Raw genomic sequence first — 13408 nt, 5'->3', positions numbered from 1 at the left:
TCCACTAACATTCTTCTCTGCTTTGAGTTGTAGCTGGCAGATTTGGTTCACTTTACCTTTGGGAGGTAATGAGTTTTTGCTGGATGGTAAAGTGTTATCACACTTGATTCAGAACTCCCTAATAGCTATTTCTCTTAATGTTTAAATAAAACATTTGTTTGATGTAGATTGGGAAGAGAATGTAAAAATCCCAATCCACCCACCATTTCATAGAGGATAGAAAGAATGAATATGTGACCCTTATTCTTATAACTAGTGGAGGATCAAGATCAGGTGGAGGGCTGCATTTGCCCTTACACTGGAGAAAGTCTCCTCCTAACCAGCAGAGGCTTGCCTGCTAATCAGAAAGGTGTCATTCTGACTTTTAATAGAATTATGCTTGAAAGGAGTCTTTAGATTAACTGTGAGAAGCCAGTGCAGTGCCAATCCTTTTCAAGTTTGCATGTTTTGATTGAATGCTGTTTGTGTTTTACCTATTATACTCCATTCTCTGTATAATTCCAAACTAATAATTATAAAATAAAGGTCTAAGTCACTCCCTTTCTCTAAAGTCTTCAATGGTTCTGTTACCTCTAGCATGAAATATAAAATCCAAAACCTGGAATTTAACACCCTTCACACACTGACTCTCACCTGTCTTTCTAGTTTTACATTATTACTCTTTCCAGACACTTCATTCTAGTCAAACTAGTTAGCTAGCAGTACCCTATCCATGATATTTTATCATCTGCAGTATATAATTCATCTTCTATGTCTGGAATATATTTCCTATATACTTCCACCTCAAGGAATTCTAGTTTCTTTCAAAACACGATTCAAGTGTCATTTCCTATATGGTGCCTTTTAGATTTCTTCACCCCAAACCCCTTCCATTTATTAACTGCTTTTTCTTGAAACTCTTTAGTATCACTCAACTCATTTTATATTTATGTATGTATCTATTGTAGTTTCCACCTATTTCCTACAGACTAGAAGTTTCTTAAAGTCTGGGACTGTTTAACACCACCCACCCCTCCTTTTTCCCCTTTCTTTCTTGGTATTGCCTTACCAAGCACAATGCCTCAGGGCACCCAGGAGGTGCTCAGAAAATGTTTGTTGTTAGAACTGCCCCAAACCACTTTATAGTACTTTAGGTAGAGTGGCTATTCAATAAACATTAAAGATGGTTTAAAAAAAAGTCCATATCAATCATGTATATGTGGCATCTGTCCTCTAGGACTTTGACATGCTTTAACAATAGGGTGTTAATTGTTTTTCTCCAGGAGAAAAATCCAGGGGAAAAAATACACACACATGTGTATATAAATATACATATGTATATATAACAACATTATATATTATATATAATGTAAAATACATAATATAATCATGTATGATCACATTATATATATATATTTATTAAATAGACTAGCATGCATAGATTCATATAATAGAGCTGGCAAAAGATATAGAGACTGTATAGCTTAACCCTATCCAGTTTTTCTCTTCACAAATTAGATTATTTTGAATTAATGGAAACAAAGTAAAAAAATAGAAATATCCATTTTTGTTCTCAGAAATTTTTAAAAGGTAACTTTGTTTTTGTAGACCTTTAAAAAATGCACAATCACTTATTTTAGGTGAAAAGAAACAAACATTGCCACCCAAGCATACTTCATTCATGGTTCTTTCAATACTATGAGACCTCATCAGTCATGAGATAACTTGAGGTAGATGAATTTCACTCAGTGTCTACACCTATTTCTGTTGCAATAGCTCTCAGCTGTGGAAATTATCATCCCTCCCCAGGTCTAGGCATTAGATGAAGCAGGCTGCATGTTAGTAAGAATTCAAAGAAGGATTTAAAATATTATCAGTGGCTTTTGTTTTCTTTTTACTGTTATTTATCCTACCATCTTTTGTACTCTTACTCAAATTTTTTCTTTAATACTCTTTTATTGTCTATTCCTACCAAATTAGTTCTTTATCTAGGGTCTCATAGCATGCTGGGTTAAATTCACTTCAATTTAACAAAAAACATATTAATAAATACCTATTATATGCAAAGTATTGCTACAAAAAATAAATAAAACAAAACCTTCCCTCAAAGGGTTGCAATTTAAGAACATATCCATTTAATAAACCATAATAAATCTTGGTACTCTATTGCCTTTTCATTGATTATTTATTTATTGATTGTGATTCTCCATGTTTTATATGTCCTATTCAACTTACATATTAGTTATGCTGAAAACTTTTTAAAGTAGGAGCATTGTTTAATTTGAGCCATATGAAAATTGTAGTACATTGCATTTTTTTCTGCACAATCTCCCCACATGCACACTAGAAATAAAAACATATTACATAAAATTGTATACTTTATTGATAATTCATAAATTTTATAATTTCAATTTATACCATGAAAACAACTTTATAAAGAAAAGCACCTTTGAATAACCTGATCATTGCAATATTAAATCATGTATTCAAATGACCAAAAATGAAACATAGCCCTTCACATCTGCCATGGAGATATATGTGTGATATACACTTTTGGACATTGATCCATGTAAAAATTTGTTTTATTGGACTATGAATTATGATGGTATTACTTTTAATGTTTAAAATGGTTCAGTGAAAACAGGATGAGGGAGAAATAAGTGTCTGTAAAATAAATAAATGAATACACACACATAATTTTATAACTAATACTGACTTTGAGCTTTACCAGCAACATGTAGAAAAATGCCATTACTGTGAACAACAGGAAAATTTTAGTGTATTTTTCATCTTTCTTATTGGAATTTTTCAAAATTCAATTGTTTTGTATAAATTTATTGCAAATTAGAAAATGTATTTTTCTTGTGGTTTCTTAAAGTAGAAAGTTTCAAGTTTATTTTCAGAAAGTCTGGGATGCAGGAGACTGAATGTAAGTTGAAAATCACTACCAGCCCATCTAATTAAAAATAAACCAAATCAAAAATATATAAAGAGCTTAGGTACCCAAATCAAACACAGAATTCTATAGTAAAACATATGAAAATTTCATTTGCTTGGATTTTTCAATTTATTTATTGTGAACTTTGGGGGAAAATAAAATTTGAGAGGTGCTTAGAGAAGATATTAGTGATTTAAATTTTTTTCTACTAATTTAATAATTTAATTCTAGATGAAACATATAGGCAGTTCCCTGGGTAAATGTAAAATTTTCTCAGGCTGTAATTTCTTCATGAACAGAGTGATATTAAGCCACTTGAATATGTGGCCTTTGCTTCTACAGGAAAGAACAGAGGAGAACTGTCATTCAAATTTATTAAGAGTAACCCTAGGCTTGAAACTCACCTATACTTCCTTTATATTAATGTTGATGGTAGTTAATACAATATGAAAAAAAATACCTGGCAAATTATAAGAAGACAACATTCTTATTTATGTAAAAATTCTTTTGGGGTTTAATTGTTATCAGTATCTAATTACTATTTTCTCAAGTAAAGTGTTAATTTCAATTTATCTGCAATAAATTATCTTACCTTTTGATCATTTTAATACTCTTTGTCATTATTAGTGTTGCTGAGGCACTTGCAATTCATAGGATCATAATTTATAGATGAAAGGGACGTCAGAGGCCATTTAGTCCAACCCCTTATTTTATAGATAAGGAAATGGAGACCCAGAGAAACTGTGAATTGCCCAAAAGTAAGCATCTAAGGCATGATTTGAATTTAGCTTTTCCTGATTACAAATCCAGGCCTCTAAAAGCTATGTACAGCACACTAAATACTAGCTTGATCATGGATGATCCAAAGTGTTTTAAGGTATAAAGTCATTTTATTAGTAAATGTGGTGGTATTGTTCAGTTGTTTTCAGCCAGTTCCTACTCTCCATATCTCTATTTTGGGATTTTCTTGGTAAAGATAGTGGAGTAGTCTGCCATTTCCTTCACCAGCTCATAAAAAGTGATAAGTATTTGCCACAATAGTATGAAAAGCTTTTAAGGACCTTTATAACCTTGCCCTTTCCAGTTGTCTCATACCTTATTCCTCTCCAAATATCTCTTATACATATATATCTATATATTTATATTACTCTTTGATCCAATGACACTGGTCTTTTTAATGGTCCTTACACATGTCATCCTGGAAGATTTGATCTAAGAAAGACAAACTAAATTAGGTTGTCGGTGTCCCATGTTTTTATTTCTTTCAGTCTGGAGGCATGCAGGTAGAGCTGCAGTCAAAGACTAAGCCTCCTTAAGGGAGATTTGGGGGTTGGGCTGCCCAATCTATTTACCTTTTCAACCCTGGTTACAGTCATGTAGGACCATGGAAGAGGAACCATGGAAGCTGAGAGCCAGCCTTGAGTCAAGAAGAAAGAAGACTTTACTTGGATACTATGTATTGATTGAGAAGATCATGATTTACTGTGACATGGGGGTGGAGAATTTTGACCTTTGTAACTTGTGTCCCTTAAGGAGGCTTGCTCCTTAAGGATGACTGAGTTAAGTTCTTACTGAATGATATCTTTTGTTTAAAACTTTTGTTTAAAAACAGTCCAACATCTTTTTTACCTGGAACCAGTGCAAATCCCTCTTCTATCAGAACACCCCCCAAATATACCAGACCACCCCTAGAACTGGGCTATCAGGAACATGTCTCCACCTAAGCCTGAGCAGAATGAAATGGAGCTTCAGCACCTTTGGTTGTATCAATTCAGTCCTGGGTTGGGATTTGACTAGGATTAGGAGACTCAATATAATCTCATTATCAGAAATGTCCTTCTGAAGAAAAACCTATCTTAAAGTTAGGACTTTGAAAGAGAGGGACTGAGGGGAAGCTCTGAGTCTCCAAAATAATGATTACTAAGAAAAAACATTTTTCACACATGTTACAAAGATGGAAATCTGTTCTCTCTAAACATTTTCACTGACTTCTCCATTCTTAGAATGTTCTACCTCCTAGTTTCTCTGCATTTTTCAAGTCCCAATAAGATAAAACTGTTTACTTCTTATATGTGAAAAGACCTTAGTTTGAAAAGGCCAAGGACCCCCACTGCATCCTGGGCCATCTCCAGTTGTCCAGATCCTTGTAATGGCAAGCAAAGAAGTAGTTAACACCTTGTTTAGGTTCTTGCCCATGATTGTATCAAGTCTTTGTTGTAAAGCAGAACTTGTGAACCTCACAACTTGTGAACCCTAGAACTTGTGAACTCCTGTTGCTAATGCAACAGGAAGTGGAGGAGCTAATGAGCATATATAAGGAGAGGCCCAGGGTGGAGAGAGCAGAACTGAAGAGAGAACTATTGTGGTGGCAGAGTCAAGGAGAAAACTTGTGATATTCTAGCACTCTATGTTTATCAGTTCTGTCTGTGTTGATTTTTGTTTGTGATACTTTGTATCTGAAAGAGGCTTTTCTGGTTGTCTGTTTACAGAAGTTCTGGAGGAGGGTTTTGGAGGTACTGGGACTGTACTGATGATTTGTGCTAACCTCTTGGACCTTGTTTGTGGATCTGTGTTAATTTCTATGTTGATGATTTGTGTTGACCTTTTGTACCTTGTTTGTGGGTCTCTGTTGATTTCACAGGCAGACAGTGAATTGATGATGGTGCTGGCCATGTGCATGAATATTGTTTTGGTTCTATTAAGCTTTGTCATCCCAGAAACAGAAACTGTAAAGAACTGGAGGTGGACTGGACATTGTGAGCTTCAATATGGAATGGGAACTGAATGAGGAACTGGAAGAGGAGCTGGACAATGACCTGAGAGCTACCTGCCTTTGAATCCAGGTGACAGTTGTGTAGATTCAGGCAGGAGCTGGGACCATGGAAGAGGAACCATGGAAGCTGAGAGCCAGCCTTGAGTCAAGAAGAAAGAAGACTTTACTTGGATACTATGTATTGATTGAGAAGATCATGATTTACTGTGACATGGGGGTGGAGAATTTTGACCTTTGTAACTTGTGTCCCTTAAGGAGGCTTGCTCCTTAAGGATGACTGATTTAAGTTCTTACTGAATGATATCTTTTGTTTAAAACCATATGGTCACTTTGGTGAAAAGTATGTGGCCACATTAGTGATAACTTGTTATGCTATAACATTTTGAATGCTGTATTTTGATTTCTGTGAAGGTTTTGCTTTAATTTATACTGAATAAATACAAAGTTCACTATACTATGTAATCAGAATCTTGAAGCTGTTCATAGCAGCAGTCCTCTGTAAAGCAGTTCATGCTTGGCTTTATACCCCTGGACCCAGATTGCTCCAGAGGAGAAAGTGAGGTTGGTGACTTTGCTCAGTCCTCCATCACTTGAATGCAATCCACTTCCGTGCCATGGCATCACTTTCTCAATGTCATGATCCTCTTCAAAAGGAAGGACAAACAACAACAATCTTTGAAGTCTCAGATAAACTCAACCTTTTTCAAGAAGACTTCTTCCTTAATGTTACTGCCTTCTCTCTGAACCTCCACTCAATTTATCCTGTATATATCTTGTTTGTACATAGTTGTTTGCATGCTGTTTTTCTCAGACTGAACTCCTTGAGAACAGGGACTGTTTTTGTCTTTCATTGTATTCCCTTAGCACAGTGCTTGGCACTTTGTACATAATAAATACTAGATATCTAATTGTCTTAGAATTTGAATTTTATTAAGTACTTGCCATTAATTATTATGAGTTAATGTTTATATATCATGATTAGTTATATAGCAAACATTTGTATTCACATTGATCTGGAAACTGAGACTCTTAGATGAAAGACCTTTTCAAAGTGTTTTTTAGACAGCATTCATTGTCAATCATTGTAATTTTAATGCAAATTTCATTAGTTCTAAGATGTAAGTCCACTCCCTCTATTGAGATCTGGTGATTGTGGGGAAGAAGTGATTCATCTAATAATTTGCCTACTATTTTTGCTATTTAATTCAGTTATTCATGTCCATAGTCATTATCATGGAGCTTTTTGATAAATTTAGTATATATGGAATGTTGCCACCAGATTGCTAGCCTAGGATAAACAGATATATCTCTGTAATCTTGTGGGAGTGCCACTGACTGACAAATTATCTTTGTCTAGATCTCCAAGATGACAAAACAATCTTACTATGCAGTCAAGTGGGTTAAAAAAAATTAAAAAACAGTGCCAATTGTACAGAAAAATAAGGGCATATGATAAGTATATCTCTTAAAATTAATGAGATTTTTTTTCCAGATTGGTATGTCTACTTGGAGCTCTTCAATTAGAATGTTATATGAAATCAGCTATATATGTATCAACATATATGTATGAGTCTTAAGGAATGTGGAGGTTACAAGAACATTATACTTGGAAACAGAAAATGTGGGGCAGTTACATCCTTTCTGCTGCTTTCAAGTTTGAGACTTTTGACAAATAATTTCACTTCTTTGCACCTCATTTGCTCCACTTGTATAATTAGGGAGTTGGACTAGATAACTTCTGATTTTCCACTACCTCTACTATTCTGATTAAATATACTATTTTGATTAAAAATCTGAGCCATATTAGTAGATTTCTGAAATGCTGAAACATGTAATGAAAAGTAAACTTGTTTTGCACACCTGCATTTGATGTTGTAAGGCGCAGTGGGATGCATATGTGTGAAACATCTGATCTGTACTAATTTGCCATTACATTGCATTGTGGAAAATGCAGTAATCTACAGGGTTCTATTTATGTGGAACTCATTTCATGGCTGACTAATTACATAGATGAGAAGGGGAAATAGGTCTGTTTCCTCTAAAGCAAACTAAGCAGATGGAACAAAGTTCATTCCCACCAGTGATGTCAAGAAGGTCCTCTTCTCAGATGCTAGGGCTTGCATCTATCTGTCAAAAACAGTGTAAGTGCACTCAACACAGCACTTGAGAACACAATGAGCTTCTGGTTTGTTTTGACTAGACAAAACTTTTTGTCATATACAACACCTAAAGAGGTTATTCATTTGAGGGAATCTAGACACGAGAGGATTAATATTCATTTTAGTTAAGCAATTTAAGCCATCTTTTATTCATTTGGAAGTTTAAGAGGAAAATTAATATCAGGAGAATTAAGCTAGTTTCCTGAAAAGGGATTAGTAAACTGTACCATGACCTGCAAACACAGTCTATCTTTGGGACTGAATCTTTCTAAAAATCTAAGATGAAAGAAGCATAGGACTTGTATATTAGTAAGATAATTAGGGAGGCACTTTTAAAATCTACTTTTTATTATATAAGGCAATTGCTTACCTATATTACAGGTATGCATGTATATAAACTGTGTAGTTTAATATATTAACAAATATTAAATTTTTGTTTGCATGTGTATCAGTCTATCTGCCTGTCTCTCTAGTATCTTTATCATTAAATTTTTCTGTCTACCTATCTAGCTAGCTGTCTCTCTATCATCTAACTATTTATCTATGGCAATCTGGTATGCTAGAGAGCTTTTTGAAACCAATAAAACTTGAGTTCCATTCCTGCCTCTGACATATCTTAATTGTGTGATCTTGGACAAGTCACTTAACCTCTCCATGATCTAGCCAACTCTCTAACTTTGTTCAATAAAGAAAAGGTGCATGAATACAGGGAATTTTTTTCATTGGGGATTTCTTATAGCAGTGAAATAACATGTCTATTCCATGTATGTGCATATGTACATATGCATCTTTCTCATCTATCTATATACCATAGTATTTATATATAAAGCATGTTTTCCAAAGTTCATTAGTGGCCCTGAGATAATTCACAGTTGAGGATTTCACTTAAGAAAGAAAAGAAATCCTAATAGACATATATGTGTAAGTGTGTATGTGTGTGTGTGTGTGTGTGTGTAGTCACGTGGCAGCAACATCTTATTTGAGTGACTGAAATTTTAACATTGTTTTCTTCCTTGAAGAAAAATGGTCCCCCATATACTTTTCTCAGACCCTGATTCATATTTTACATGTAATTTTCACTTCATTGATTTCATTTTAATTTCAGACTGATGCAGCTCTAATGTATGATGCTGTCCATGTGGTGTCAGTTGCTGTCCAACAGTTCCCACAAATGACTGTCAGTTCATTACAATGTAATCGGCACAAGCCATGGCGCTTTGGGACTCGCTTTATGAGTCTAATTAAAGAGGTATGTTACTATAAAAAAAAGTGTGGCTTTGTCTCTTTTGTTCTCAAATTACCTTAACCCAGATAATATACTTGTGGTGTTTTTGTTTTCTAGAACATGGGGCCATTTTCTGTTTAATTTTTCTCTTTTTTTTTAGAATAATTAGTATTTTCATTTGAAAATGGTCCCAATGCCTTTATTAAAAGAACAATTATTTAATAATAAATACCAAAAAGGTGGGGGGTAAAGTGTGTTGTAAATATATAGAATATTTTGTTAGATAAGCTTCTTCAGATTCTATGATAGGGTAAATGGGACCAAAGTGCTAAAACATGAAAGTTTTATTATGTACTTTTTGTGGTGATGTCTTTCTTTTTCTTATTTTTTTTCCTTTGGAAATTTATGCAGTTATAAATGCATATGACTTTTTTTTCAGAATTTCTTACTAAAATCTGTAAATTATTTCTTCATGTTAATACGATTTCTTTTGGTCTTAAGTTGATGTCTGATGTGATAATTTACATTAATGAGTTTCAATAAGGGAAATGTCTATACATTATTTACCAGTAGTTTTCTGGACATAATATCCAATTATTTTAACAATATGAACAATTTACACATAAGCTATGAATTTTAAAAGGCTATAATTATATCATAAGTTTAGAGCAAGAAGGAGACCTTAAAGATCATCTCATCCATCCCCTCTCCCATTTGATATATGAGGAAGCAGAGTCTCAGAGAGGTGAAACAAGTTGCCCATCCATGTTTCCCAAAGTAGTGGAAGAGTTGAGATTCAAACCAAGAGTGCTTTATTTCACTAATTTCCACAATTTCATTAATTCAATAATTTCCACAATTTCACTAATTTCCACAATTCCATTTTGAGTAAATGGAATTCTATACTTTTTTTTCTGGGGAAATCAAACTTTTTGCCATTAGTCATATGATGATCTTATCATGTGGAGAAGATAGAGTATCCATCTACCATTCATCCTCCAATCACCTGCATACCCAGCTCAGTGCTCTTGCAAATGCCCTTCATTTTTTAATAGTTTTGAATCCTATACTTTTACAATTTTGGATGTGAAACCGAATAATATAAAAAGCTGATTACTCCAAAGAAGATGTGATTGTCACTGAAATTTGGATGTAAATCTTGGATGTAACTTTATTCATAGAGTAATACAGAGTAATTTTACTTTAGTATAAATTTAGAAGTAATATTTTATTCATTTGAGTCTGAGGGAGCTGACCTTAGAATCAAGAAAACATAATTTCTAGTCATCTTCACAGATACTGGAGATATGTAACCCTGAACAAATCACTTAACTAGTTGCTCTAGGCAACTCTTAAGTTACAAAGGGAACTGATTCTGGTAGATGGAGTTACCTCACTGAGTATTCCCTAAATTAATTAAAGCACAGATCTGGGTCCTCCTTCTAGCCTATTTCAACCATACACATCTATTATCAAAGAGAAGGCTAGATCATCTCAGAAGAGAATATGAAATATTTTTTGTTGTTTTCCTTTAAAACATTTGAAAGATAAATTATTTCAAGTTGATGAACTATTTCTTTTTCCATCCTGGGAGACATTCATTTGTTATTCCCTTTACCTGCTAATTAATTATGGACATTATTTTTTCTTTCCTCCTAGGCCCACTGGGAAGGCCTCACAGGCAGAATAACTTTCAACAAAACCAATGGCTTAAGGACAGATTTTGATTTAGATGTGATCAGCCTGAAGGAGGAAGGTCTTGAAAAGGTACTTGAGACATTCAACTTACTTGGAATAGGATATAAAGAATAAACAATTCCTACTTCCTTATGAAATGAGTGTTAGGCTGTGCACTCACATCTCACTGAACATGGGGATATATTTTACTTCCAAGAATGAAGTTACATTTAATGAATATCTCAACAAAGCAAATTTCCCTTTATAATCACTGAATTAGAGAATTGGCATACAATTAGTGAATAGGGGAAAGTGTTCCTTTAGGCAATTTAAATATTTTTATTTGTGCCACATGTTTATCCTATCACTTTGAGATGCACACCATGTTGATTAGTTTTAGTATCTCATTACCATTATAATTAAAAAGACTTGGTTTCCTATAGGTATTCATATACAGTTTGTATCCATTTAGGCCTTTAGAGAATCTGCCACCTTGTGTAAAAAAAAATCAAATGAGAAAGTATATTCTCAATTCTGGGTCATATTAAACAGCTAAACAAAAAAAGCAGCTAAAACATAGTTAATTTAATACATGTTTTTTTTTGTACAGAATATATCAGGCTGCCTACAAAATATTTCTTCAGGGAGCTGAGCCCTTTTTTTTATTTAACTCCACTGTCATAGAAGGCCAACAGTAGGAAGAGATTGGGAATAATAACAGAATATTTGTTTAGCTTAAAATTATTTGAATTTAATTTGCCTATACTTATAAAGGACCCAGCAAGGTATTTTCCTAAAAGATGCATTGGAAATCATAGATAAAATAAATATTTAGGTGAACAGATGTGGAGAAGTTGTGATTGAGTTAAATATTATGTCAGAGTTATTTGGATATTTTATGAAAGGGAATATGATGGATGGAGAAAGCTTGCCTTATATTCAAGAAGAGATGGGTTCAAGTCTTGCCTCTGACATATCTAGCTGTGTGACTATGGGCATGCCACATAAATTCTCAGTGTCTTAAGGCAGGCATCTCCTTAAGACTATGTTATGGATGTCATCTATCTGCATTGATATCATGTTTGTTGCATTGGTGAAGAGAATTTCTGACTTTGCTTACTGGAGGTTCTAGGTACTGATAAAATCATAGGTCAGGGTTCTTCAAAAATGAAGGGAGGTTGTCTCATAAACTCATTTGTAAATTATGAGTTACAAGAGCTTCTATTCTTTCACTTGATGAAATATAAATTTAGAAATTGCATTGAACAACTTGTACATAATACTTTTAGGTTCATTTTTTAAGTGTCATTGCAGAATTACTTGTAATTCCTGAGTGCCTAGATGAAGACTCTCCCAAGGATTTTTTTTTTATTCTTTGGGCTTAAGACAGAAATCAGCATATTAAGTCAATTTGTATTTATATAAATTGCATTAAGGCTGCAGCTGAAATGCTTCTATACATATAATGTGAAAGCCTTAGTGTGTTGAAGGGCAGAAACAGGCACTCTGCAGACTATCCCAAATCTCAGAAATGTAATGTAAAATCTCTATCAACATTATTGTATGCATAGTACCCTTCCTAATATGAATCAGAGATTTGTATGACTTTTCATCCTGAAAGTAGATGTTACTTGGCACTAGATTACAAATTTTAAAAAAGCTATGAGAGATAAAACAACTTGGATGTATATTAGAGTCTAAGATGAGAGTAGACTATGGATGAGGAGTCCCTCATCCAAAGGCAAGGTTTAAAGTATGGGTTAAGGAAATAGATCAGAAAAAAAGAAGATAGTCTGACCAATTGAGAGAAGAAAGAACACAGAGGGAGACTGGATGGGAAACAAAAAGTCTCACTGATAATACTAGAAACAAGCAGTGGGCCCTTTGCCAGAACCAGGGAACTTTCAGATCCTTCCCTGAGTCATTAAGTGGCCTGTTACATAGGCAGTACATATATGAAGTGGGAGTTTTTTTTACTTCAAATACAGGACCATTCCTAGAAATCTAGGAGTCTAGACTCACACAGTATATCCCACTTCCTCCCAGAATATTCACCCCCAAGTTTCCAAACAGGAAAAATTCTATTAAAAAACCTGAAAAAGAATAGAAATAAAAAGAGCAGATTGAAAGATATGTGTAGAAAGGAAAAGAACAGTCCTTACCTTGCTTTGGCCTTGATGAAAGATACCTTATAAACTTGCTTATTATTCCACAAAAAGTCCTACATGAGTTTCTCATAATGGTGTATGGGGGATACCAATGACCAATATGTTGACATGCTAGTAAAGGGGAACGAATAATACCAATCTTGACATTTTTGCTATAAACAAAATGAGAGTACAGAAAGAATTGTCAAATAAATGGAAGGATGGCTCACACGTTCTTGTTTGAAAGGCAAATAAGTGGGTTGTTGGCAGATTTTTATTATGCATCCAAGAGCAACAGGAAACATGATTGCATGGGATATTTTGTTATCTTGTATTACAATTCTCATGATAAATAGCTGCGAAAATATTGTTATGAAAATAATTGTAGTCTATACACCAAAATCTACAGCAGAAGATGAAAAAAGCAGATAAATTCTAGAATAACTTAATAAAACCTTTTGAGTTAAATAAATGTACATTTAAATATTTGATAGCTTCAATTTTCGGTAG

At 33.8% G+C, this 13408-nt stretch overlaps 1 protein-coding gene across 3 annotated transcripts in view; it reads left to right on the top strand.

The window, feature by feature from the left end:
* GRIK2 (glutamate ionotropic receptor kainate type subunit 2) overlaps positions 1 to 13408 on the top strand; it is an 833871-nt gene that overhangs the window by 481515 nt on the left and 338948 nt on the right. For all 3 annotated transcript variants that reach the window (XM_069077158.1, XM_069077159.1, XM_069077157.1), the window contains 2 exons: positions 8955 to 9098; positions 10734 to 10841. In XM_069077158.1, the coding sequence (XP_068933259.1) occupies positions 8955 to 9098; positions 10734 to 10841 (252 nt within the window). The remainder of the gene's footprint in view (positions 1 to 8954; positions 9099 to 10733; positions 10842 to 13408) is intronic.

The sequence above is a fragment of the Petaurus breviceps genome, unplaced genomic scaffold (genome assembly GCF_028583685.1).
Source record: "Petaurus breviceps papuanus isolate PSGF00001 unplaced genomic scaffold, PetGlider_PUasm1.0 90977, whole genome shotgun sequence".
NCBI classification, from domain to species: Eukaryota; Metazoa; Chordata; class Mammalia; order Diprotodontia; family Petauridae; genus Petaurus; species Petaurus breviceps.
Note: the sequence above shows the minus strand (reverse complement) of the source record. Positions and strands in the feature narration are given on the sequence as shown.